Here is a 26460-nt window from a genome sequence, read left to right as displayed (position 1 = left end):
CTTGCAGATCAGCCCTGCAGGTGGGTACAGGGGTGCTGACAGCCTGAAGGAGCCCTCACTCTGTTTTACTTGCAGTGATCTGTTTTGAGCTGGACTAACTGGCATGCAAATAAATGCCACATACAATGTACCGGTGATGTGGAATCTCTCCCAATTCTTTATCCTTTTGTGGGGATCAAGTATGTCTGAGCAAGAGAAAGGTTTCACAGCCTGCTTGGACCTTTGCTAAAAAAAAGGCATCTAAAGTTAAAAGTTTATTGTTTGGTGGTTTGATTCTTGTTTGTTTGATTGTTTGTTTTCCTTTTTAAATGGGAAGGTGGGAAGGCTTCCTTTTGGTGAGCAGTTCTAGGATCAGAGCTCTCTCTCAGGGAGCTGGAATCACTGCTGCCTTCCCTGCCTCAAGACACTCCCCAACAGACCAGTCTGACCACAAAACTACTGAGTGTTTGGAATTAAAAAACCCAAGCACTCATCCTTTCCTGTTGAACTTTGCATTGTGCATTTAAAGATCTTTCAGGCTGAAAAAAAAGCAGCATGAAAAACAGCAGGATTCTGCAGCCCAGCAAAGCAGTAGTTTGCTGAGGAGAGGGAAGACAAGTATTCCAGGCACCAGCACCTTCCCATCCTCAGCCTTCCCCAGGGCAGCAGTGCCAGCCGTGCTGGGTAGAAGCAGCTGACCCAATCCTTCATGGGTGTCCTAAGGAACAGATTGACCCCTTTGGGCAGTGTAAACCAATGTTTATCTAGTTTTAGGATCCTGATGGGGCTCAACTCAAGACAGGTGTTCAGCTGGACAGTGCTGTAAAAATCAGTTATAAAACTTTCGATCTTGGAAGCTTTTAATCACTTAATTAAGGGCAACAAAGCTGGTGAGGGGGTTGGAGCACAAGCCCTATGAGGAGAGGCTGAGGGAGCTGGGGTTGCTTAGCTTGGAGAAGAGGAGGCTCAAGGGAGACCTTATTGCTGTCTACAACTACCTGAAGGGAGGTGGTAGACAGGTGGCTGTTGGTCTCTTCTCCCGGGTGGCCAGCACCAGAACAAGAGGACACAGTCTCAAGCTGCGCCAGGGGATATTTAGGCTGGATGTTAGGAAGAAGTTCTTCACAGAAAGAGAGATTGGCCATTGGGATGGGCTGCTCAGGAAGGTGGTGGAGTCACCATCCCTGTAGGTGTTTAGGAAGAGACTTGATGGGGCACTTGGTGCCATGGCTTAGTTGATTAGATAGTGTTGGATGATAGGTTGGACTCAATGATCTCAAAGGTCTTTTGCAACCTGGTTAATTCTATTCTATTCTATTAGTAGTCACCTTTACATGGTTTTGTTGGGTTTTGGGGTTTTTTTAACTGTCATGGTTCAGGATTCCTGGCTCCTGAGGACCATTTTTGTAACTAAATCTTTTTGAGATGGGCCTCACTGACAAAAGAGTTAGACTCAAGCTCCAAGTTAATCTTGCATCTCCTGCAACTATTCCTGAAGGACATTTGCAACTCAGAGGCAAACTGAGAATAACCTTTTTTTTTTTTAAATCTAAAGGAATTCAAATAACTGGCTTCTTATTTACAAAGCTGTCTCATTCACAGTCCTGTCTTTGCACTATTGAATTTCTTGGTTTGCAGTCTGTGTGTAGTATTCAGCTTAAGTGCTATTAATGTCTTCTTTATTTTGCATATGCATATATCCACATATTACCACCTCACGAACATTAGAACAGGTTCAATTACGGAAGATGTTTTAAACTCACTAACCAACCATCAGGAAAGGAAGTATAATTCAGGTCATGCCTATCAGTTAATAGCAGCTTGAAGTCAGCGTCATGCAGAACAAGATGTGCTTACCATCAGCAGCCCTTTATAAGCGTACACAATCCCAAGCCAGATTGTCATGTGAGTGTTTTCGCAGTGCTCCAAGATTGGTCGGATGGAGATATCTCTGCCTGCAGGGTCTGGCTGCAAAAAATAAAAGAGGAAATATTTGAATTCATATTTCATTTGCATTCACACCTCAGAGGCACTTAAATCTATTCTCCCTAGATTGAGGATTTGTAAAACACAGAGTAGACAACTTTAAAGCAACTCGTGATGACTGCAGATCCATGAACCTGCAAAAGAATACAGTGAAAAGAGAAGATCTGAGGAAACAACCATATGGTAGCTGCCACCAGGTGAAGTCACCTCTACTGCAGACATGAAAGAAAACGTCTGAAGTCACTCTGTCTTTATCAGCATCAGTCACATTTATCAGCTTTAGGCATCTAATTTTTCTACAAGGCAAACAGCTTGGATGCACAAGCATGAAAATAAATGTATTTAAAGTCGTCCTTCCTTTCACCTGCAGTTCTTGTGTCACTGGCAAATGACTGATAAAAAATGTATGAAACACTGCTGTGTTCAGGTGTTTTTTTCATTGATAACCATGAGCTAAATCAAAGACCATTTACTACTGAAACTACAGCAGCAGCTTAGAAGAGAGTATAAATCATCAAAAACCTGGAAAAACATCCTTAGAGCAAGTGAATATCTATGCAAAATTTAAGACTGATGGAAGCTTTGTAGATTTCCACTTATTTTGAAAAGGAGATTGCATGAAAGTACAGAATCAAGAGGACTTGCAGACTATCAGGACTGCTTGTACGAGGGAGAAGGTATAATTAAGACTCAGAGAAACTTGAAAGAACCACTCCCACCCCATCATGTTTTTATTTTGGTGGTGGTTTGTTGTGGCTTTTTTTAAACAGGAGAAGGAACAGTTGGCATGAAGACCAAATGGATACTAGCTACTATGCTGCCTACAATTAGATTATATATTAGGGTCTGGTCAAACTGCTTTTCAATGGTGTATTGTACACAAGATAAAATGGAATGGAATGGAATGGAATGGAATGGAATGGAATGGAATGGAATGGAATGGAATGGAATAGAATAGAATAGAATAGAATAGAATAGAATAGAATAGAATAGAATAGAATAGAATAGAATGGAACGGAACAGAATAGACCAGACCAGACCAGATTGGAAGAGACCTCCAAGATCATCACGTCCAACCTATCATCCAACACCACCTAATCAACTAAACCATGCAACCAAGCACCCCATCAAGTCTCCTCCTGAACACCTCCAATGACGGTGACTCCACTACCTCCCTGGGCAGCCCATTCCAATGGGCAATCACACTGTCTGTGTAGAATCTCTTCCTAACATCCAGCCTAAACCTCCCCTGGCACAGCTTGAGACTGTGTCCTCTTGTTCTGGTGCTGGTTGCCTGGGAGAAGAGACCAACCTCCGCTTGTCTACAAACTCCCTTCAGGTAGTTGTAGAGAGCAATAAGGTCACCCCTGAGTCTCCTCTTCTCCAGGCTAAGCAACCTCAGCTCCCTCAGCCTCTCCTAATAGGGCTTGTGTTCCAAGCCCCTCACCAACTTTGTTGCCCTTGCAAAGATGCTTCTCGCATGTGATTCTAAGAGATCCTTTAGTAGTTAGATACCACAGAATGTTCCCATTGGCTACTCTGAGCTGTGTGCACTACAGTCTGTTTTGTTTTACAGAAAGTGCTGAAACACCAAAAGTTAGTTTTACTTTTTCTGCTTGAAACACTGGACCTGACTTTCAGCTAAACTAAGATCAACTCAGACATGCATTTCTATCCTTGGTTGTCCCAGTGGGCTTTGCAATTTCCTATTTTGATGAATTGCACGTATAAAATGTCTCATGCAGAAATACAATGCTTATTATATGAGATAAGGAAAAATTGTGTTTTCACCAACCAAACCACAGGATTGTATGTGGAAGGACTTCAGAGAGACCTGAATAATTTCATACAGCTTGTTCTTGCTGCCTCTGATGCCTATATGAATTTTGTTATGGATTTCAGTGGTCACAGTATTAATGTTTCTTCCATCAATCTCTGTGAGGTATTGCCCCAGACTTAGTAAACTGCAAAAAAATAGTGTAACAAATAAGAAGGTAGGCACGGAGGGGAAACAAACAATCTTGTGCTATGCACTGCACAGTCAGAGGATTCACAATTTTCTTTGCAGATTCTTCCTATCCTGGACTTCTGTAGAAACCCTGAATGGGAGAATAAAGATCTTTGAAAAATGGAGTCCTAAATAATATAAGATAAACTGAAGAAGGCAATATTAACTCTCCTAGAGAGCTTATGACTCCACCCTAATGGCTGCTAATGGCAAGCAAACAACCATTAGCTGAAGAACTGTAATGACTGCAAACATTAGATGGTATCACAACATGCAAGATGCTGCAAATATTTGTCTAGGGATCAGCTAAACTATCCTACTCTTTCATCAATGACAAGTGCCCCATGCTAAAATTTAGGTGCACTGAGGGGAAACTACCCTTTCACGTCAAAGTCACAACCTGATACGTTCAAACACAATTTTTGACTAGTATGAAGTAAAGTTCACATGATGAATCATTCATATATATCTCTGAATTTGTAAGTGATGGAAGAGCAGGACTGTTCTACATGCTAAACTACACCTTTGCTTGCTATAAAGATTTCTGTTTCACATTTTCATGAAACAAGGAGGTTTATAAACAACATAGAACTGTACTTGGTCCAATGGACAATATCATGAGATTCACTTCCCTTGTCCCTGGACTGAAATTTCCACTCACATGTAGACTGAAGGATTCCACCACTTTCAACCAACTATGAGTAATTGGAATTCTTATTTTAAAGAATATTACTGAAATGAGAACTCCTATTTGGCTAATGGTAGATTATAATTTAATGTTCACTATACGCAATTTGTTTCAAGTCTGCATAGCATATTATTACATATTCATTACTCAAAACTGAGAGGCCCAGGCAGAAAAACAATTGAATAGAAAATATAACTTGTTTTCAAATACTATTAGAATAGAATAGGATAGAATAGAATGGAATAGACCAGGTTGGAAGAGACCCTGAATATCACTGTGTCCAACCTATCAACTAATCCAACCCACCTAATCAACTAAACCATATAGCCAGGCACCTTATCAAGTCTCCTCCTGAACACCTCCAATGATGGTGACTCCACCACCTCCCTGGGCAGCCCATTCCAATGGGCAATCACCCTCTCTGTGTAGAACTTCCTCCTAACCGCCAGCCTAAACCTCCCCTGGCACAGCCTGTGACTGTGTCCTCTTGTTCTGGTGCTGGCTGCCTGGAGAGAAAGATGTTGCCTCATTTCCTTAGTAGGATGATTGCCAGATTTTATAAGGCAGTGATACTTTAAAGATTATGCTAATTAAATAAATCAGTGTACAGCGACAAAAGAAAATCTTGTGAAATGATCAAGGGGGGAGTAGGAAAAGAGAGAATACTGACTGCAGCATCCCCAGAAGTGTGCTTTTGGGGCAGCAATGGGGCAGCATTTATGTTAAAGTGCTTTCCAGATCTGTAAGGTGCTGGTATTTAAAACAAAAATTCGCTGACCTCTTGTGCATGTGGAGATAAGTGTTGGCAGGTAGCAATAATTTTACAGTGAACAGTACTGTTGCTGATTACTTATTGCTACTGCAAAATGACATTCCTATTTTACTGCTTTTAATTTGCCATTCTGCTTCTTCACTGATTTTGCATGAATTAACTAATCATAGCAAAAAGCTGGGTTAAAAAAAAAAAATCATATGATATTTTCTGATATCAAAAGAATTTTTAAAAACTCTACAATTACAGCTGAATGGAGCACTTCATTGACCTCTCTAATCATCCACCATTTGTGCACTTTGTTACTGCTTTAGAGGGGATGACAACATAAATGCTACCAGTGACTATATATGTACTGGAAATTCGCCCTTTCCATTTATAGAAAACAATCTAAATGCCCTTCAGATGTCACTCTCAAAGGCCTGAAGACCTCCTATCTTGTGATTAGGCTGAAGCATTCCTACCTCTTCTGAAACCTAATAAAGTTTCTGACATTGACATTGATTTCTGGAGTGTTTTCAGCAGCTGAACATAAACAATTTAATCTGTTGACTTCCTACAAGAGTTGTGTATCATCCCAGTAGAATGCTTGTTTTACATGGGATCTGCTAGGTCCAGAAAGCAATCCATACCAGCAAACAGATTATGTACAGAATGTTTATATCCTTTCTCTGTGCATGTCTGTGCATAATAGGCAGTTCTGTAGTTTTGTTTCCTTTCCATTTTCTTTGCTCTTCAGTCTGATAGTGGGCTGCCAGATCCTTGTAACAGGTGAGCAATGGCTTAGGTGGGTACCACCGTGAGGAGGGGTGAAACCTAAAACTGCCTGGAACCTGTAGGGAAATTTGCAGGAGGGACCATGACAGGGACAATGACAGAGACTGCCAAGTGCCTCCTGCCTTCCTACACCTCCTCAAAACAACTGAGCAAGAACAAGACTCCTGTTCCCCCCACCTGTCTATGAATTGCAACACAAACCTACAGGCTTCGTTTAAGCTGCTTTCCAGAGCGGTCCATGTCAGGGAAGCAGAAAACCACCACTTCAAGGGCAAGCACAGTTTTCATTGAACAATTTTCTCCAAATCCTTTAAGAATGTGGTTCCAGTTGAGTAAAAAAAAAAAAAAGTATGTGTTGTAATGGACATCTTTCCTTGTCCCAGATAAGGTGTGGGAAGATAGGGCAAACTACCCTGAGGTACTTGTGCCTTCTAGGCCTGATGTTATTTCATCCATATAAAGACAGATCCTATCTCCTTTATTTTATTTCTTTCTTCATGTATAACTACAATGTCTTAGTGGTTATTACACTAGTCCAAAAGCTCTTTGGAAAAGACCCCCCACACTGATAAGATATTTGTACGATGATTAATGTATCATTGACTTATTTTATGTCTTTATTGCTATTCCTTCTCTACAGCTCTGCATAGAGGAAAGGTCTACGTTCCACAACACATTTCATTCTGCAAATGTCTGTGAGCAGACTTGGCTACTGCACAGTATCCAAAAGTCCTTGACCCTCTTCTATGAGCTTGCCTTTTCAGGTCCCTTTGCCAGTACAGCAGATGATCCTTATGTACAGCGTTGTGGTGCTGCTGTGTAACACTGCTCACGGGAGGACAATCAAAGCTTGCTCTCTAAGAAATTTTGCAGCAGATTTCCAGTGTGACAATTTGCCATTTCTACAGCTGCACCTTCATCAGTGAGAAAGGCAGAACACTAGGCCCCAGTATTTTCCAAAGATGGATATGAAGCATAAAGTAAATAGTTGCAGTTTCTGTTTACTAGGTGTAAAATAAACTGGGTGACTCCCATATTATAGGCAAATACAGGATCATACTCTTCTGTCACATTGATAAAACTGTCTTGATATACCATTCCACTCTCTGTATTCCCTTTACATGGTTTCCATCTTACCGGCATAATGACTGTGTACTATCACTAGGCTGCAGCATGAATTAGACATCTCTGACACTTTTAACTTGGCAAATTTAACAGTCATATGGAGCTCAAATGTGATTCCTTATCTGAAAACCCAGACTTTGCTAAATTGGAAGATAATCCTTACTTATTTTTAAATTAACTTTCTCTCTCCTTTTTTTTTTTCTTCTCACCCAAGGATAAATATAGCTAGTTTATACTACAAAATCTGTAAGAAGTTAAATTTACTTGCAGATTGCAGTAGGCCCTCTTCTGTGCTAAACTGTATATCCACATGGAAAGGTGTTCCACAAAAAGGATTTAAACAATTTTGCATGTAGTGTGCTATAGCCAGGCTCTCAATTACTGAAGAAAAAAGAAAGTGAAGGATCAGAGGCACTGTGTTTCAATTACTTAATAATTTGAGGATAATTTTAGAGAAATACAAAACCAGCATGAAACAGACTTGCCAGGAAATGGACCTCTTTTGTTTCATATATTTTTCAGTTGTTTAGCCATACCTTTCATGAAGGCAAGATAGCAAAAGCAATTCTATGCTGGGGTAACTCATTTGGAATGCCTTCCAGTTAAAAAATTTGGTAGGCAAGGTAAAATAAAAAGCTTGTTTGCCTCTGTTCATATCTGAGCTGAATGCAGAACATATAATGGGTTCATATGTGAACATATGATGGTTCAGATATGAATCCAGCATCACAAATCATGTTTTTGCTCTACTGAGAACAGGATAGTGGCTGATTTTGAGTCTTTTTCTTTGTGCATATTTCATTGATTCAAAGAAATTTGATTATGGAACAGAATATTAGCTTTCAAAATCAGTTTTTAATAGATAGGCACAGTACTATTTAAAATCATAGAATCATAGAATCAACAAGGTTAGAAAAGACCTCAAAGATCATCAAGTCCAACCTGTCACCCAAGACCTCATGACTACTAGACCATGGCACCAAGTGCAACGTCCAATCCCTTTTTGAACACCTCCAGGGATGGTGACTCCACCACCTCCCTGGGCAGCACATTCCAACGGCTAACAACTCTCTCTGTGAAGAACTTTCTCCTCACCTTGAGCCTAATCTTCCCCTGGCACAGCTTGAGACTGTGTCCTCTTGTTCTAGTGCTGATTGCCTGGGAGAAGAGATCAAGCCCCTCCTGGCTACAACCTCCTTTCAGCTAGTTGTAGACAGCAATAAGGTCTCCCCTGAGCCTCCTCTTCTCCAGGCTAAACAATCCCAGCTCTTTAGCCTCTCCTCACAGGGCTTGTGCTTGAGACCTCTCCCCAGCCTCGTTGCCCTTCTCTGGACACATTCAAGTGTCTCAATGTCCTTCTTAAATTGAGGGGCCCAGAACTGGACACAGTGCTCAAGGTGTGGCCTAACCAGTGCTGCGTACAGGGGCACAATGACAATTCATTTGGTAAGGGCTGCTTTCCAGTATAGAAATGCAGGATTATTTTTAAAAAGCAGGCTTTCAACTAAACAACTGTCCCTATGCCTAGACAGTCCATGACTTCTGCAAGACAAATGAGAAATATAAATTTTCTGACCTCAGGTGAAGGTAAGGTCAAGGTTCTGAGCAACTACAATGTCCATCGCATCCAGCGTGTGAACTTGATGCTCTGTCATGAAGGCCCCAGTGAGAAAATTATTTTAGGTTTGCATTTAGATTTGTTGGTGTTCTTGCTGTTTTTCTCACATTGTTTAAATGATGCTATTTATATTTGTTAAAACATTTAAAGCTCACGACTATAAATATACAACTGCAGCGAGACAGCATGCTATATCGGTTCCCATCTGAAAACTTCTCAGAAGTGTTAAAAGTTCCCCTTCAAAGTAATTTAGATGGTGACTAACTTTTAAAGCAGTATTTACCATACTAATTATACAGATTAAAAATTCCTACTACCTTAAATCAATCAGGTTCGGTATACAGTCGCAGTGATAGTTGCACTGTAATTTCTTTAAAACAAACCTACTTTCTAGCTTCCCATCTGTCTCTTGTACAAATAATTCCATAAAGCAGCAAGCATACATAGTGTAAATTAGCATGACTGAAAGATGATAAAATGCCAGAAGAGCTATTAATAAACTCATATATTGTGAATGTGTCTATACATTTACTTTTAAAGGCAGTCTCTCAGCAACATTTATAACATCACTTTACCCAATGATTTTTATTTTGCTGCTGTGGTGCTTCATTTTTACTTAAATGAAAATGGTGTCTGAAAGCCACAAGGTTCCCAGAGATTTCTTGATATAGTTGTTACTTTCACAGTATCACCAAGGTTGGAAGAGACCTCAAAGATCATCAAGTCCAACCTGTCACCACAGACCTCATGACTAGACCATGGCACCAAGTGCCACGTCCAATCCCCTCTTGAACACCTCCAGGGATGGTGACTCCACCACCTCCCTGGGCAGCCCATTCCAATGACGAATGACTCTCAGTGAAGAACTTTCTCCTCACCTTGAGCCTAAACTTCCCCTGGCACAGCTTGAGACTGTGTCCCCTTGTTCTGATGCTGATTGCTAGAGAGAAGAGACCAACCCCTTCCTGGCTACAACCACCTTTTGGGTAGTTGTAGAGAGCAGTAAAGTCTCCCCTGAGCCTCCTCTTCTCCAAGCTAAGCAACCCCAGCTCCCTCAGCCTCTCCTCATAGGGCTTGTGCTCAAGACCTCTCCCCAGCCTTGTTGCCCTTCTCTGGACATGTTCAAGTGTCTCGATGTCCTTCCTAAACTGAGGGGCCCAGAAATCCCCTAAAATAAGCAGTTCCACACAAAAATAACAGATTAGACTGAGAAATGCAAAAATAATAGGTTAGACTGAGTAGAGAAACTCCCTAGAAACAAATACAGGGAAGAGGGGAAATTGAAGTGTTTCACACAACTGCGACTAAGTCTTCCCACTCTGCGCTCAGAGATTTCTTCAGCAGAAATTTTACGTCACGTAAGTTCCTCAGAGAATGCTGCCCCAATTTCTTATCTAGGGACTGGATAATGAAATGTTTCTGTGTATGTGCGTGGAGGCAGTGGAACATATGTTACAAAGACCTAAAGCTTTCTCAGCAGCAGAATACGTGTTTTTCTTTGGGAGAAAAAGGGAGGGCAAAAGGACAAGATAGGTATGAAAAGCAGGTGAGAGGACTGAAGATCTTTGTTACTACCCAGACCCTCCTGTGCTGTACAGCCTCTTCCAGAAACGTGCACTTCTTGGTATCAGCTTCACAAACTAAGGAGGAATATTTTCCCTCCTTTCCTGTGAAGCTGCCCAGAATTGTGGCTGGCAAGCCAGACTTGTAGTTTCTCTCAGGTTTTTTTTTTTTTTTAATCTTTGCTAACTAGATTTCCTGCTGTGCTGCAGGCCATGCCAGCCACACTTCTTGGTGGCTGGAGCAATTCAATATCTGCTTGTTTATGGTAATGGAAACAGACAGCATTAATGCGCAAGTATGGCAAATGCATAAAGGAGAAGAAAGGAACACAAATGCAGAGGACAGCCATGGACAAACTGCTAGGGTTGCCTAGGTAGAGACTCTTTTTGCAGATTATTGTCTAGTGGGCAGGCTTTTGAGTTGTAAACAAGGATGTGACTTATTCTTTCTGTGGCATTTAGAGAAACAGGACTTAGCACTTTTCCTGTAAATAGGAGATTTTACACCCAATAGCTAACAGAAGCTATTATCAGTTCCTCTTCTCAACAAGGAAACTCTCAGGTCCTCAATTGTGCTCAGCTATTTGGGCCAAGGAGAGCAATACTCTCACCTCTGTAATAATCTTATCTTTTCTGTTTAGGACTACAGCACCTTTGATTTATTTACTGACTTTGACAATGTTTAATATGCTTATTTACATTGCAGTGACAGTGATAAATGGACACCGTTTTCATGCAAAAAAACCCTGGAAATCCACTCACTACGAGGACTTAAAATACACATATGAGATTGGGGACAACAGACAAGCATGAAGTAGGCTTGTATGACAATTTCAGAGGCAAATACCACTGGAGACCACTGTCCTGATATGCAGACACTGATAAATGAACAGTCCATGGGCTGAGGCAAATAAAAATAACTACTTCTCAGCATGAAGGAAGTTTTGATTTTTTCACCTATTCTTTTACTTCTCCAAAATGATTAGATGATGACCCACCAATCCACTACTGAAGGAACTTGTTGCCATTCTTATGACTGCACTAAGACATAACTCAGAAACTGTTGTGTTAAGTGGAGGCCTTTGATTTTAAAGGAAAGGAGCCAATCTAATTTGTAAGTGCTATAGATAGCTTGATAAGTATATTCTCATAATTACATCATAACAGTGGCAGCAGAAGCAGATACATCTCCTCCAAAGTCTGTCTAGGATTAGGTTATTCAGCTTCCCATCACAAAAGCTGCTTTGTCTAAAAGCAGCTCCTAATTTCTTGTCACATGTAAGGTGCATCTTCACATAAGGAAGTATATGAAAACCTTTACCTCTCATAATAATTTTGAAGTTTCCAAATTTTTCCCTCCCACCTTGCAAAACTAGTAATGTCTTATATGCAAACATTTTTACATACCACTATCAAAGAACTGAACAGATGGATAAATAAGTAAAGGTCAGATCAACAGAAGTGTTTTTATTACTTCAAAAGTTTTGTTTATCTTTTATAAATGTTAACCTTATTTGACATAGCCTAACTCCATTTCCAAAAGAAAGGTCACTTTGAATGAGAAAAAGATATTTTCTTTAGTTATCAAAGGCCAACAAGAACATTTTAGCACTTTTCTACCAAAATAATTCTGTATGGAGAAACTCACTGTGTGGACATTTATTTTTGTTACACTCAGAATCACAGAATCACCAAGGTTGGAAGAGATCTCAAAGATCATCAAGTCCAACCTGTCACCACAGACCCCATGACTAAACCATGGCACCATGTGCCACATCCAATCCCCTCTTGAACATTCATATATAAATACTACGACTACTCAATGTTTAGGGAGAACAATAATATCTCAGTACCGAAATTAAGGATTATCAGCAGCAATTACATTGTAAATCCACTGATGGACCGACAGATTATTTCTGAAGATTCACACTTAACAGTATAAATGACCCTGTGATAGAGGAGAATGACACCAACAAACTAATCACATGCTTTGAAAGTTTTACTGGCACAATTATGCCAGCAAAGCCTACAGGCAGGAGTTGAGTACAGGAGACTAAAGGTACACAAAGTATGCCTTCATTTTTGTTAGATTCCTGCTTCAGCTGCAAAAGAGGTAGCCCTTGGCAAACTGAAATTACTCTTTGAATTTTAAATTGATGCCTTTCCTGCCTTAGGGAATCTGAAATGAGGCTTAGGATTCCATAGTTGTATTTCCATTAAGTAAGACCATTCTGGTAGTTCTAGCTTCAGTAAAACACAGGATGCAGATTTCCTTTGAATTAATATCAGCTTGATCTAAACCATCAGCTCTGGGCCCCTCAATATAGGAAAGATGTTAAGTTGCTGGAACATGTCCAGAGAAGGGCAACAAAGCTGGGGAGGGGTTTGGAGCACAAACCCTATGAGGAGAGGCTGAGGGAGCTGGGGTTGCTTAGCCTGGAGAAGAGGAGGCTCAGGGGAGACCTTATTGCTCTCTACAACTACCTGAAGGGAGGTTGTAGACAGGTGGGGGTTGGTCTCTTCTCCCCGGCAACCAGCACCAGAACAAGAGGACACAGTCTGAATCTGTGCCAGGGGAGGTTTAGGCTGGCTGTTAGGAAGAAGTTCTTCATAGAAAGAGTGATTGGCCATTGGAATGGGCTGCCGAGGGAGGTGGTGGAGTCACCATCACTGGAGGTGTTTAGGAAGAGACTGGATGGGGTGTTCGGTTCCATGGTTTAGTTGATGAGATAGTGTTGGATGATAGTTTGGACTGGATGATCTCAAAGGTCTCTTCCAACCTGGTTAATTCTATTCTATTCTATGTCTTTTAGAAAAAGAAATCAGGGATGATGAGCCTCTATAACCTTTGCCAAGTCAATTCTGTTGACTGTAAAAGTTAGACAAAATCTTTCTCCTCATTTGGAAAATCAATTTAGTGTTGGGTTCCCACCGCTTCTATTATACTTCGTCCAATGAATTGAAAAGTTGTGTAACCAAATGTCATTCCTATGTTAGCATTTACAAATTTTGGCCCTGTAAACCCTTAATGGAGTCCTTATATAAGCTAACTATTGAGCTGCTAGCGTTCTTCACTATGGATGTGTCTTATCTTTCTTTAAAAAAATCTTACTACTCTTCATTGGATCACTGGACCAGCACGTTTCCTGAATTCTGAAGAGTGGAATGGAGCACATTATGCTGGACAATGGTTGCCCTGGAGTCATGTCAGGATTAATATCACTGCAACACCCAGGGTCAAGTTAGACCAAAGGACATATGGAAACCACAAATGCCATGAAATCTCTAAGTTGCTCTTTTCTCTATTTTAAATGAATAGAGAGATGTTAAGATAGCTTAGAATAGAATAGAGCAGAATAGAGCAGAATAGAATAGAATAGATTAGAATAAACCAGGTTGGAAGAGACCTTCAAGATCATCGTGTCCAACCTATCATCCAACACCACTTAATCAACTAAACCATGCAACCAAGCACCCTATCAAATCTCCACCTGAACACCTCCAGTGATGGTGACTCCACCACCTCCTTGGGCAGCCCATTCCAATGGGCAATCACTCTCTCTAGGCTGGAGGTTAGGAGGAAGCTCTACACAAACCTCCCCTGGCACAGCTTGAGACTGTGTCCTCTTGTTCTGGTACTGGTTGCCTGGGAGAAGATACCAACCTCTGTCTGTCTACAACCTCCCTTCAGGTAGCTGTAGAGAGCAATGAGGTCTCCCCTGAGCCTCCTCTTCTCCAGGCTAAGCAACCCCAGCTCCCTCAGTCTCTCCTCATAGGGCTTGTGTTCCAAACCTCTCACCAACTTTGTTGCCCTTCTCTGGACATGTTTTAGCAAGTCAACATCCTTCCTAAACTGAGGGGCCCAGAACTGGACACAGTACTCAAGGCCTAACCAGTGCAGTGTACAGGGGCAGAATGACCTCCCTGCTCCTGCTGGCCACACTGTTCCTGATGCAGTTTAAAACCTATAGAAAAGAAAATAGATAACCTTGAAATAGTATTCAGCAAGTATTTCTCCTCATTTCATAGGAACAGCTGACATGAGTAAGGACCAATAATAGTTGCACTTTTCTACTCTGAAAGCTACATGCATCCACAACAAAAAGAATAGCAGTTACGGAGATTTTTGGGTTTTCCATTATGTTCCCTGTCTACAAACAGCTACGTCAGTATTGCCACTTCTATTGGTATTATTCAGAGTGAAGTAGGTAGTCATGGGAATTGTTTTCCTTCTCTCAGTTCAGTAAAACTTTTATGCAACGTTGTTCTTAAATAATTTATCTTCTTTCAGCATCTGTCAGGCCAGATTTCATTTAACACAATACTACACACTTGAAAAATTGCAGGTCCTTTGCTCTGATAATACAACTGAGTTTCAGTTGCTAAGAAAGCAAGCCAAAGTGAAAGAAAACCTAGAAACCACAAAATCCATCTCACAGTTCCATAGATTTGTTTTATACATTGTTGAGCACCATATCATACAGTTGTTTTTTTTTGGCCTTTGAAGCATATGTTTGATAGGTATATGCAGTATGAGCAGGTAATGCTGAACCTACTCTGTCTCACAATTCCTACTTCTCCTTGTCAAAAGTACATTTTGTTATTTGCAAGATTGTGTTTTGGTGAATTCTTGTATTAAAAGACCTGTATGAGACAAAATGCTTATTTTCAACCTAAAGAATTATAGCAGGCATTGATTTGTGATGTATTTTTCTATTACTTTCTATAACTAAATAAACAGTGTGTATCTATAGCTGTGTAATTTTTTCTCTTGTTAAGTGAACTTTCAGTCCTGTCTTGGCCAATAACATTGAGACACTTTAATGTGTCCAGAGAAGGGAAATGAGGCTGGGGAGAGGTCTCAAGCACAAGCCCTATAAAGGAGAGGCTGAGGGAGCTGGGGTTATTTAGACTGGAGAAGAGGAGGCTTCAAGGAGACCTCATTGCTCTCTACAACTACCTGAAAGGAGGTTGTAGCCAGGTGGGGGTTGGTCTCTTCTTCCAGGCAACCAGCACCAGAACAAGAGGACACAGTCTCAAACTGCACCAGGAGAAGTTTAGCCTGGAGGTGAGGAGAAAGTTCTTCACAGAAAGAGTGAATGGCCATTGGAATGTGCTGCCCAGGGAGGTGGTAGAATCACTGTCCCTGAAGGTGTTCACAAAAGGATTGGACGTGACACTTGAAGCCATGGTTTAGTTAGTCATGAGGTGTTAGATATTAGGTAATAGGTTGGACTTGATGATCCCTGAGGTCTTTTCCAATCCAGTTGATTCTATGATTCTATGATAACAGATGATCTTACCTACAGTCTTCCCAGTACAGATGTGGCAGGTATATATATAAAAGGATTATTTCAAGATCCAGTACTGGCACCAAAGTTTGTAATCTTCATTGGCCTTGAAGAATTCATTGAGGTGGTTACTTGTGATGTAAAGAGCATTCATCATCTTCTGAATTTATCCATCCTTTATTTTAATAGGGTGTACTTAGGGATTTTATCATTCTTCCTGTTATTGTTTTTTGAATGCCTAACATAGAATTTTTAAGGGCTTTCATGTCAGCTGTCAGGGTGCCATGGAAGGATTATATATGCTCACCTAAAATTCTTTCTTAGCACAGCCCCCAACAGCTTGCATTCACACCGAAGTTTTCATTTCTGAGGTCAAGGCATTGAAAAAGCACAGTAAGTGGACCAATGCCTTTGTTCTTCCATACATATTTCACTGTTCAATGAAAGACAGGCAGAGGACAAGATAAGCTCAGGCAGACAGGCAGTATCAGCACAAGGGAAGGGAAAGCAGCATATTTCTGAACAGTGGTGGCTGGTGTCAGCTAGGTTTGTCTGACCTGCTGTTAACCTCCTTTGCAGTATCCACATACAGCCACTAGCCTGTCACACATTTCAGGAGAAACCTTCTGTTTGAGCTACCTGAGCAATTATTACACTGTCACCATATCCCCTTTAAGGTAAAAGTGTGACAAGGCTTCAGGATAAGCAGCAGTTGCAACCTTCTGGCACTTTGTACTGGACTACATTCTACAGTGCTAGAGAACTTCTTGGAGCAGCACTAGCATAAATAACTCTGTAAGATTAAGCACCAGCAGCAGTTTGGCCCCAGGAAATCTCAGTTTTACTGATGTGCTCTGAGAAGCTAAGGAAAACACAGAATATCCTGCTACAGAGCTCTTAGGTGACCTTCCCCAAAGTAAACCCACATTGAGGATCTCTGGAGCAGCTATGGCAAAAGATCCTACTTGGCAAAGGTTAGACAGCTTCTCTGCTGGAAGAATATTTCCTTACCAATAAGCAACTTCAGTTTGTGCTCATGACTCATCTGAGACTTAAAACAGCGTCAGCGGTGACAATTCTTGAGCATTTGACTCTCTACAAAGCAGAGCAGACTTTTGATAAATTAATCAGAAGATTAAATGAGAGTATCACAAATGCTTCAAGGACAGGAATAAATCTTGGGAGAAATGCTGAGATCTGATGGAACAGTGGAAGTACTGAAAACTTCAGAAGATTGAAGCATTGGACTAGTTTGTTTCAAGATCACAGTATCACAGTATCACAGTATAACTAAGGTTGGAAGAGACCTCAAAGATCATCGAGTCCAACCTGTCTCCACAGACCTCATGACTAGACCATGGCACCAAGTGCCACGTCCAATCCCCTCTTGAACACCTCCAGGGACGGTGACTCCACCACCTCCCTGGACAGCACATTCCAATGACGAACGACTCGCTCAGTGAAGAACTTTCTCCTCACCTCGAGTCTAAACCTCCCCTGGCACAGCTTGAGATGATGGTGGGAAAGAAATAAAATGGTGGTGAAATTGTTCCCTTTTGCCTGCCCCCTACAGAGAAAAGGAGGAAGGGGCTGAGCAGAAAGTGACAAGGTTCACATGCTTCCTCTATATAGCATCTAGTCATTTAGTCATGAGGTCTGTGGTGACAGGTTGGACTTGATGTTCTTTGAGGTCTCTTACAACCTTGGTGATTCTGTAATCTCTTACTGTCACTGTTTGCAACAAATCAAACAATAGCAATTATTGGTTAGAAATGGAAAACCATTTGAAGGCTATGAAATTCACCCCTATACAAGTCGGAAATTACATTGTTATTGTAGAATCAGGAACTCCTGTTGAGTCAAAGTATAACTGCAGTCTTTGGATCTTGACTTAATCAAAATAGTGTCTATTAGTTTTAAAATTATCCATCCAGTGTTCCCATCCAGGGAAGAATGGGTAGGGAAAGACATATAACCGTTGCTCGTAGACCTGTTTATTCTGGCACTGAGCAGTGCTAGAAGATCATCGATGAGATGAACAAATGTAAACATTTGAGTAGACTGCCATTTAGCTAACCTGCTAAAACACCAAGATTTACAGATTACCTAAAGTGAGTGAGTAGCATGGTTTGTTTGCATACAGTTTAGGGAGTAGAACATCTATTGATCATGAAAATTTTTTAAAGCATCACTAAAGCAGAGTTGTTTTCAAAGTACTCATACTATTATTTTGGGGGGGAGAGGGGAAGAAATCTTACCTTAAATGTCATAATATTAGAGGTTTCATGTTTTTACCTGGATTTTTTTTGTTGTTATCAGAGTTAAGCTACAAAAACCTATTCCTTAAAGGCATTTTATGATAGCTCTCCTCAATTAAATAGTGCAATATGCCAGAAATAATTATCACTGTAGTAATTAGGGCAACATGTGGAATAAAGGATCAGCAAAATTAATAAGGATATCTGAATCTAGTGCTTCCAAAGCAGATAGTCCACATTACCTAATTTGCATGTTAAATAGTACCTTAGTGGTGTATGAGCAAGCTGTCACAATCTGGCCTTAAGCATTTAATTTTTTATGGAAGCATATTAACTTATTGTTCTTGAAATATTTTTTCCCCCCTCTAATAAAGTCTACGGTATCTCAATTACTGTATCTGCTAATTGCAACTAAATAAAAGGTTTCAATTTTCAGGGTAGTATATTTAAATATACTGCTTTTAAGTACTGTACCAAATATTGTAGTCAGAGCATGCAATTTGCATTTCATCAAGTGACCATGACTCTAAACACTGAGATATGCACTGTTCTCACAGGAAACAGATCAAACCTGATGACAGTGTCTCTTGTGACAAACCATAACAGCTTCTACCAATACTCCCTGATCCATATTAGCTGTGTAAATGTGTTCTTTTTAATTAAAAAGTGTATTTTCATGATGCAGATGTCATCATTTAATTTCAGTTTCCAACATATTTTCACAAATATGACACCTGACTCTCTTTAATAGGCTCTATGTTTGCCAAAATAGTCTCAAAAGAATCTGGTAATGGTTAAAATCATTTGCCTGTGTCACAGGTTGTGAAGACACAGCATAGAAATATAGAATGATCTGGATTGGAAGGGACCTCCAAACATCATCTAGTCCAACTGCCTCTGCAGTAAGCAGGGGCATTGTCAGCTAGATCAGACTGCCCAGAGAAGAGAGCTGTTGAGCCTCACATCCTACATGCAGCTTACAGACTGAAATCCAACTCTCCAGGTACCCTTTGAATCATAGAATCATAGAATCAACAAGGTTGGAAAAGACCTCAAAGATCATCAAGTCAAACCTATCACCCAACACCTCATGACCAACCAAACCATGGCCCCAAGTGCTGCATCCAATCCCTCCTCGAACACCTCCAGGGACAGGGACTCTACCACTTCCCCAGGCAGCCCATTCCAATGGCCAACAACTCTTTCTGTGAAGAACTTTCTCCTCACCTCGAGCCTAAACCTCCCCTGGCACAGCCTGAGGCTGTGTCCTCTTGTTTTGGTACTGGTTGCCTGGAAGAAGAGACCAACCCCCACATGGCTACAACCTCCCTTCAGGGAGTTGTAGAGAGCAATAAAGCCTCCCTGCAGCCTCCTCTTCTCCAGGCTAAGCAACCCCAGCTCCCTCAGCCTCTCATTGTAGGGTTTGTGCTCGAGACCTCTCCCCAGCCTTGTTGCCCTTCTCAGGACACATTCAAGTGTCTCAATGTTCTTCTTAAATTGAGGGGCCCAGAACTGGACACATTTAATTTGTTGTTTCTGTGTTTTGGTTTGGTTGTTGTTGTTGTTTGGTTTTGGGGTTTGGGGTGTTTTTTTGGGGGGAGTCGTGTTTTGGTGGGGTATTTTTTTCCCTTTTTTCCCCCAGAATATTTTACTTGGTGGAGAATTAATGTAAATATAAATCTGAAATTCCCTGCTCAAACACCTGCCTAAATGGACATAACAGAACAGGACGTGGGGTTATCAGTCCATGTGAATGGCTATTTTCAACCCTCAGCAATCCAGCATTACCTAAATGAAACAATGGATAGAGAAATAATAAATACACAGATGAAAGACACTCCTGACTACACCTTTTTTTACCATCATCATAACACTTCACAAATTCTGAATGCTCATGTAACTACAAAACAGTGTTTAAAAATGGCTGTGAAAGGCAGGTGCAGGCTGTGTTAGCAGAGGCATTTATTTGTGTGCGTATGAGAGTGGCAAACAAACAAGCCATGATGTTATTAAAGCTATCCATTAATGTGATGATCCAGCAGGGTTAATGTGTCTTTACTGAAGGGTGCAAAAGAGTGTGTTTTTCTAGCTCTGCAGATGAGGGTAATTGAGGGTATATTATGACTTTGGATCCAGTAGCCATATCTAAAAAATTGACTGTTCATTCCTGTCACACGGCTGCCAGGATGGGAAGACAGCCTCCTCTAGGTATGATAAGCTTTCTCCAAACTGAATGGGAATCTTGTTTTCTTCCTGTAATGGAGTCAGGATGACACCTGTGATCTTCTGCATTTTCCAAGCTGCATGGGGTTCCTACAACTGCAGGTACTTTATATCACCAACTGAATCATGTTCTGGGCTGGGCATATCTAGTCAGGCAAAGTCCTGTGGCCTGGATATCCATCAATGGACAGACCACATTAGGCACACTTCCAATTCTGATTTCAGTGAAAAGGACACCAGTTCTTGTCTTCATCTCAAAGAACTATTTCAGAACTGCATTCCCAAATCAAAATGCTGATGCAGACAGACACAAAGTTCCTTGGGGAGGGAAGCCACTTCACATCATAAGTCAAGGCTTAGATTAAACTGAATAATTTACATTATCAAATGCACATGTGCATGTGTGACTGTAGTTTCATATGACATTTCTCTGCTATGGATTTTTTTTTTTAAGAGGAAATTGACATTTAAGAAGCTGCAAGCTGAAGATTCAGAGTTTCTCTTTTAATTTGCATTAGACTGCTGAACTATAATTTAACAGGAAGATCAAAACAGAAAACCAAACCACCTTGCAAAAGCTGTCTTTCAAGCATGTAGAAATTCAGAATGATTCTGTAAATTGCAGACTTAAGGCTGATTTGACATTCACCACAACAGCAGCACCACAGAGAGGTACTTGGGAAGTTTCGGTAGCTATATTCTCACACTAGATCTGTGTTTTTCAACTTATGTCTGATAGTGATCATAGAATCATTAAGGCTGGAAAAGACCAAAAGATCAAGTCCAACCATAACCCAACCACCATGAACACTGAACTCTATCCTAAAGCACCACATCCACACACTTCTTGAACACCTTCAGGAATGGCAACTTCACCAACTCCCCAGTCAGCCTCTTCCAACATCTCACCACTCTTTCAGTGAAGAAATTTTTCCTATCTGATCCAAACCTCATTTCCTCCTGTCCTGTAGCTAGTTACTTGTGTGAAGAGACCAGCACTGGCCTTGTTACAACCTCCTTTCAAGTAGTTGTAGAGAGCAATAAGATCTTCTCTTAGACTTCCCTTATCCAGACTAAACCACCCCGGTTACCTCAGCCACTCTTCAGACAACATGCCCCAAAAACTCACCAGCCTTGTTGCTCAAGTACTGTGAGCCGGATTTGTGAGGGTAGATATTATGTACCATAACAGTGAACAGAAGTCGCTCTTGGGCAGTTCCTTAGAGGTGTTGCATCCAGCCAATCAGGCTTTTCCTGCAGAGGACGACATGGGGGTACTGGTGGATGAGAATCTGGACATGAGCCAACAGTGTGCCCTTGCAGCCCAGAAAGCAAATTGCATCCTGGGCTGCATCAAAAGGAGAGCATCCAGCAGGTTGAGAGACGTGACTGCCACTCAACGCTGCCCTGGTGAGACCTCACCTGGAGTACAGTGTCCAGCTCTGGCATCCCCAATGCAAGAGAAACATGGACCTACTGGAATGGCCCCAAAGGAGGGCCGCAAAGATAATCAGAGGGCTGGAGCACCTCTCTTATGAAGACAGACTGAAAGAATTGGGGCTGTTCAGACTGCAGAAGAGACGGCTCTGGAGACACCTTAGAGCTACATTTCAATATCTGAAGGCAACTACAGGAAGGCTGAAGAAAGACTGTTCAGAGGGGCTTGTAGTGATAGGAAAAGGGGCAATGGTTTTAAAGTGAAGCAGGGTAGAATTAGGTTGGGCAGAAGAAAGAAGTTCTTTACAATGAGAGTGGTAAAATACTGGGACAGGTTGCCCAGGGATTTGATTGATGCCCTGTCCCTGGAGATATTCAAGGTCAGACTCAATATGGTCTTGGGCAGCCTCATCTGTTTGGAGGTGTCCCTGCTCACTGCCGAGAGGTTGGATACGATGACCTTTGAGGGTCCCCTCCAACACCATGCAATCTGTGAATCTGTGAACCACTTGTGTTACTGTAGCATGTGTAGGTGTGCCTGAACATATGCAAGTCCAGGACCTACTAAAGATGATCAGGAGAGAAGCCACAGTGTGCTGTCTTCTCCTTAGTGCACACAGCCAACAGTTTGAACATCTAGTCAAAAGCATGACTCCTAAGGGTTCTGTCTTATGGCCAAAAGAGTGCCTTGTGAGAGAATGGGCCATTTTTGGAGTATGATGCAAACTGGACAATTGTTAAAAGACTCAGTCTGTGTCAAATCCACAGTGCACAGAGAATGGCGGTAAGGGAGTGGATTTTAGTGCAATGTTCCTTCTAGACTTCTTTTTTCTTTTCTCCATTTTTTTGCTGTTGATCTGCTTGAGAGTAGAAAGGTTCTTCAGAGGAACCTGGGCAGGCTGGATTGATGGGCCAAGGTCATTTCTATGATGTTCAACAAAGCCAAGTGCCAAGTCGTGCACAACAACCCCATGCAATGCTACAAGCCTTGGGCAGAGTGACTGGAAAACTGACAGGCAGGACACAGCCTGGGGTTGTTGGTTGACAGATGTCTGAACATGAGCCAGCAGTGTGCTCAGGTGCTCAAGAAGGGCAACCGTATCTCGACCTGGATCAGAAATAGTGTGTCCAGCACTGGTGAGGCTGCACCTCAAATACTGAGTTTAGTTTTGGGCCCCTCACTACAAAAAGGACATTCAGCTGCTGGAGTGAGTCTGGAGTAGGGCAACAAAGCTGGTAAGGGATCTAGAGAAAATGTATTATGAGGAAGGACTGAGGGAACAGGGATTGTTTAGCCTGGAGAGGAGGAGGCAGAAGGGAGACTTCATTACTCTCTACAGCCACCTGAATGGAGATTGTAGTGAGGGGGGTGTTGGTCTGTTTTTACAAGTAGGAAGTGACAGGACGAGAGGAAATGGCCTCAAGTTGTGTAAGGGGAGGTTTAGTTTAGGTTGGACTTTATGGCATTGGAACAGGCTGCCCAGGGAAGCAGTTGAATGATCATCCCTGGGATTTCTTAAAAGATGTGCAGACATGGCTCTTATGGACACAGTTTAGCAGCAGATTTGGTAGTGTCTGGTTAATGGCTGGATTTGAGGATATTAGAGTTTTTTTCCAGCCTACATGATTCTGAGTCTTTTGAAGAACTTCTGTAGCTGAGTGGACAGATAGTTGGAACTGAAACATGATTTCAGGCTATTTACGTACTCCAGATTCAGGGAGGTATGGAATACCTCACGTCAGAAGGCACCTCTGGAAGCCATCTTATCCCCCCTGTTCCACACAGGACCAGCTAGGGTCAAACCACATACCATGATCTCTTGTGGCGGTATGCAGGCCCTTTCTAGAAGTCCCAAAGTTGGCCAAGCTGCAGTGCTGCTAGCGAAGATAGGATAGCTGGTGACACAATTAGCTCAAGCTCAAGATTCCGACTTGTCCTAAAGTTTACATAGAGATAGTCTGGTCTTCAAGTATGGGCTTTGACCTGCACTCAGAATGAAGTATAGCTATGCTTGTGGAATATTTCATATAAAAAGCCACAGAAAAAAAAATCCCATGGTATATCTTCTGTTTAGTGTTCTTGTATCTGGCTTTCCCTCTAACATATGTCCTCAATTCACAAAGTGCTGGGTATACTGAAAATGTATGCACGCTTTACATTCGATTTGAGCATTTCCATGGCAACTGCTTGATTTTAGGATGTTTTACTTTTCTTCCAAGATACAGAATAGATTATTCTCAGAACAATTTCCCAGGCTGTGTTTAGCCACATTCATATGACTTTCTACAATTCAATTTTCAATGAAAATTATCATATCATCTACCAGAAGAAAGAGTTTTAAGGGAACAGATCAACTTCTACAACTTCTTCTGTCTCACTCTATGTTTAAAGAAAAAGTACTGCGTCAAAAAATTAAGAGGACTGTGTCCTCTATTCTGCCCTGGTGAGACCTCACCTGGAGCATTGCATCTAGTTTTGGGCTCCCCAGTTCAAGAGAGGCAGTGATCTGCTGGAGAGAGTCCAACTGAGAGCTACCAGGAGGATTAAGGGACTGGAGCATGAGCCCTATGAGGAGAGGGTGAGAGCCCTGGGGCTTTTTAGTCTGGAGAAGAGAAGACTGAGAGGGGGTGTAATAAATGTTTATCTGAGGGCTGGGTGTCAAGAGGGAGGGCACAAGCTCTTCTCCGTTTCACTCTGTGATAGGACAAGGGGTAGTGGATATAAGCTGCAGCACAGGACGTTCCATCTCAACATGAGAAGCAACTTCTTCACTGTGAGGGTCACAGGGCACTTGGAACAGGCTCCCCAGAGAGGTTGTGTAGTCTCCTTCTCTGGAGACTTTCAAGACCCATCTGGATGTGTTCCTGTGCGACCTGTGCTAGATTCTACGGTCTTGCTATGGCAGGGGGGTTGGACTTTAAGATCTTCGAAGGTCCCTTCCAACCCCTAACATCCTATGATCCTATGAAATGGAGCTAATGAAGCCTGGTTAGTCACAACCAGTGTTTTTGATAGAGAGCTGCAGAGGTTTAATAAGGTCCAAGTGTCAACAAATGTGTTTTTCAGTCTTGGAACAGATCAAAGATGAGTCTTCTCTTTTTCCCTCTCCCTCTGCATCTTTTATACACACACTCTGTTGTCAGGAAAGTCTAAAGGATGAACATGGCTGCCAGAAGCCTGATACTTAACCAGTGTTCATTACAATGTGGAGATAGGGAAAGCAAACATATGACTGACTGTAGGCTGAAACAAACTTAAAGCAACTTGAGGCACTGTATTGTGGTGAAGTGAAAACATTCATGAACTAGTCAACCATACTTCTGTACAGGTGACCTTAAACTATTAAAACTGTCAGAGATTCCAGTGGGTATGAAAAAATACAGGTAAAAGAGGAAACACATATGCAAATAAGGGAAGACAAGGGAGGTGTGGGAAAGATCTCCCTTGCAGATTTTCACTTCTTTCTCATCTGCATTTTGCCTTCATAGATGTCACTTCTGAAAAGGATTCCAGAATTGCAAGCTATTCTTCCTGCCCCTTTGCTGTCACAACAACAAGCTTTCATCATGTCTTATTCCTGTTCCAGGAGCATAGTTGGCAGAGCACACATCTTTTATACCAGTATACCTCCCTGAACAGTCAACATGAAACACAAACCTAACAGAGAGTAAGGCAAATGAAAAAGTTAAGCTTGCCATTAGGTTAACACATTACCTTTATTTTGTGCAAGCAGTAATGCCTAAGACAGGTGGTGAACAACCAGGCTTTCTATCCTTTCAGGCAGCAACCTGATGCTCTACTCTCCTGATATGTCACACAAGCCTAGCTGCTATGTAAACAGCAACAAATAACAGAGAAGTGGGTGGTGGCACATTTGCATTTGCACCTTGCACATTTCTCTCAGTCCCATCACTTTCATCCAAGGAAGCAATTGAGGCAATAAACAGAGGCACTCTCAGGATCCTGTCAAGCTCCAGGATAAAATCACCAAGTAAATCAATTAATTTAACTCTAATGTAATTATCTGCTTTAGATGAAGGGCAATTTTAGCTTGCACAATTCACTTACAAGATCAAACAGTTGTCCTAATAAGTTTAGACTGTTTTAAAGCGAATAGCAGTCTCAGTGGCCCTGGTACAACTTGGCTTGAGTGGAGCTGCTGTACACTTACATAAATGAATGCAGCTTTCAGTCAGACAGCAAGGATTTGATATCCAACTGCCTTGCAAAAAAATAAAAAGCCTACCACAGCAAATAGATGTAAACTCTTGTGGAACCTACAGTGGTGGTGTATCTATAGTACTGAAATCATGCTCCATTTATGGATAGACATTTCAATTAAAAAAGATTCAAAGTCAAAGCTGTTTTCCCTGCTTTCCATGTCCAGTCTTGTAATTGCACTGTCCTTGGGAGAAGGGAGTATGGGTGAGGTTCACAACAAAGACTTAGGATATCACAAGTTACAATCTAGAGATCCACTAGTTTGACTTCTTCTCCCACCCCCTTGGCTAAAGGGATGTGCTATTTTCATCTCCTAATCGTGCAAACAGAAATGCCAAGGTACTCTTTTAAGAAATGTGAGAAAGATTACAAATGTGCATCCTATATTCCCACAGATTATCAAAGAAACTACCACTGCTGTAATTTCTGTTTGGAGTCCTCTAATGCAGACAACATACTCCAAGAGTTTATTCGTCATTGGAATGGGCTGCCCAGGGAGGTGGTGGAGTCACCA

General features: G+C 41.5%; 1 protein-coding gene across 1 annotated transcript in view; it reads right to left on the bottom strand.

Annotated features, from left to right (window-relative positions):
• The window catches only part of GABBR2 (gamma-aminobutyric acid type B receptor subunit 2), a 569051-nt gene that overhangs the window by 42505 nt on the left and 500086 nt on the right, over positions 1-26460 (bottom strand). The window contains exon 14 of the mRNA XM_054164335.1: positions 1837-1947. Coding sequence (XP_054020310.1) covers positions 1837-1947 — 111 coding nt within the window. The remainder of the gene's footprint in view (positions 1-1836; positions 1948-26460) is intronic.

The sequence above is a fragment of the Dryobates pubescens genome, chromosome 9, assembly GCF_014839835.1.
Source record: "Dryobates pubescens isolate bDryPub1 chromosome 9, bDryPub1.pri, whole genome shotgun sequence".
Taxonomy (NCBI): domain Eukaryota; kingdom Metazoa; phylum Chordata; class Aves; order Piciformes; family Picidae; genus Dryobates; species Dryobates pubescens.
Note: the sequence above shows the minus strand (reverse complement) of the source record. Positions and strands in the feature narration are given on the sequence as shown.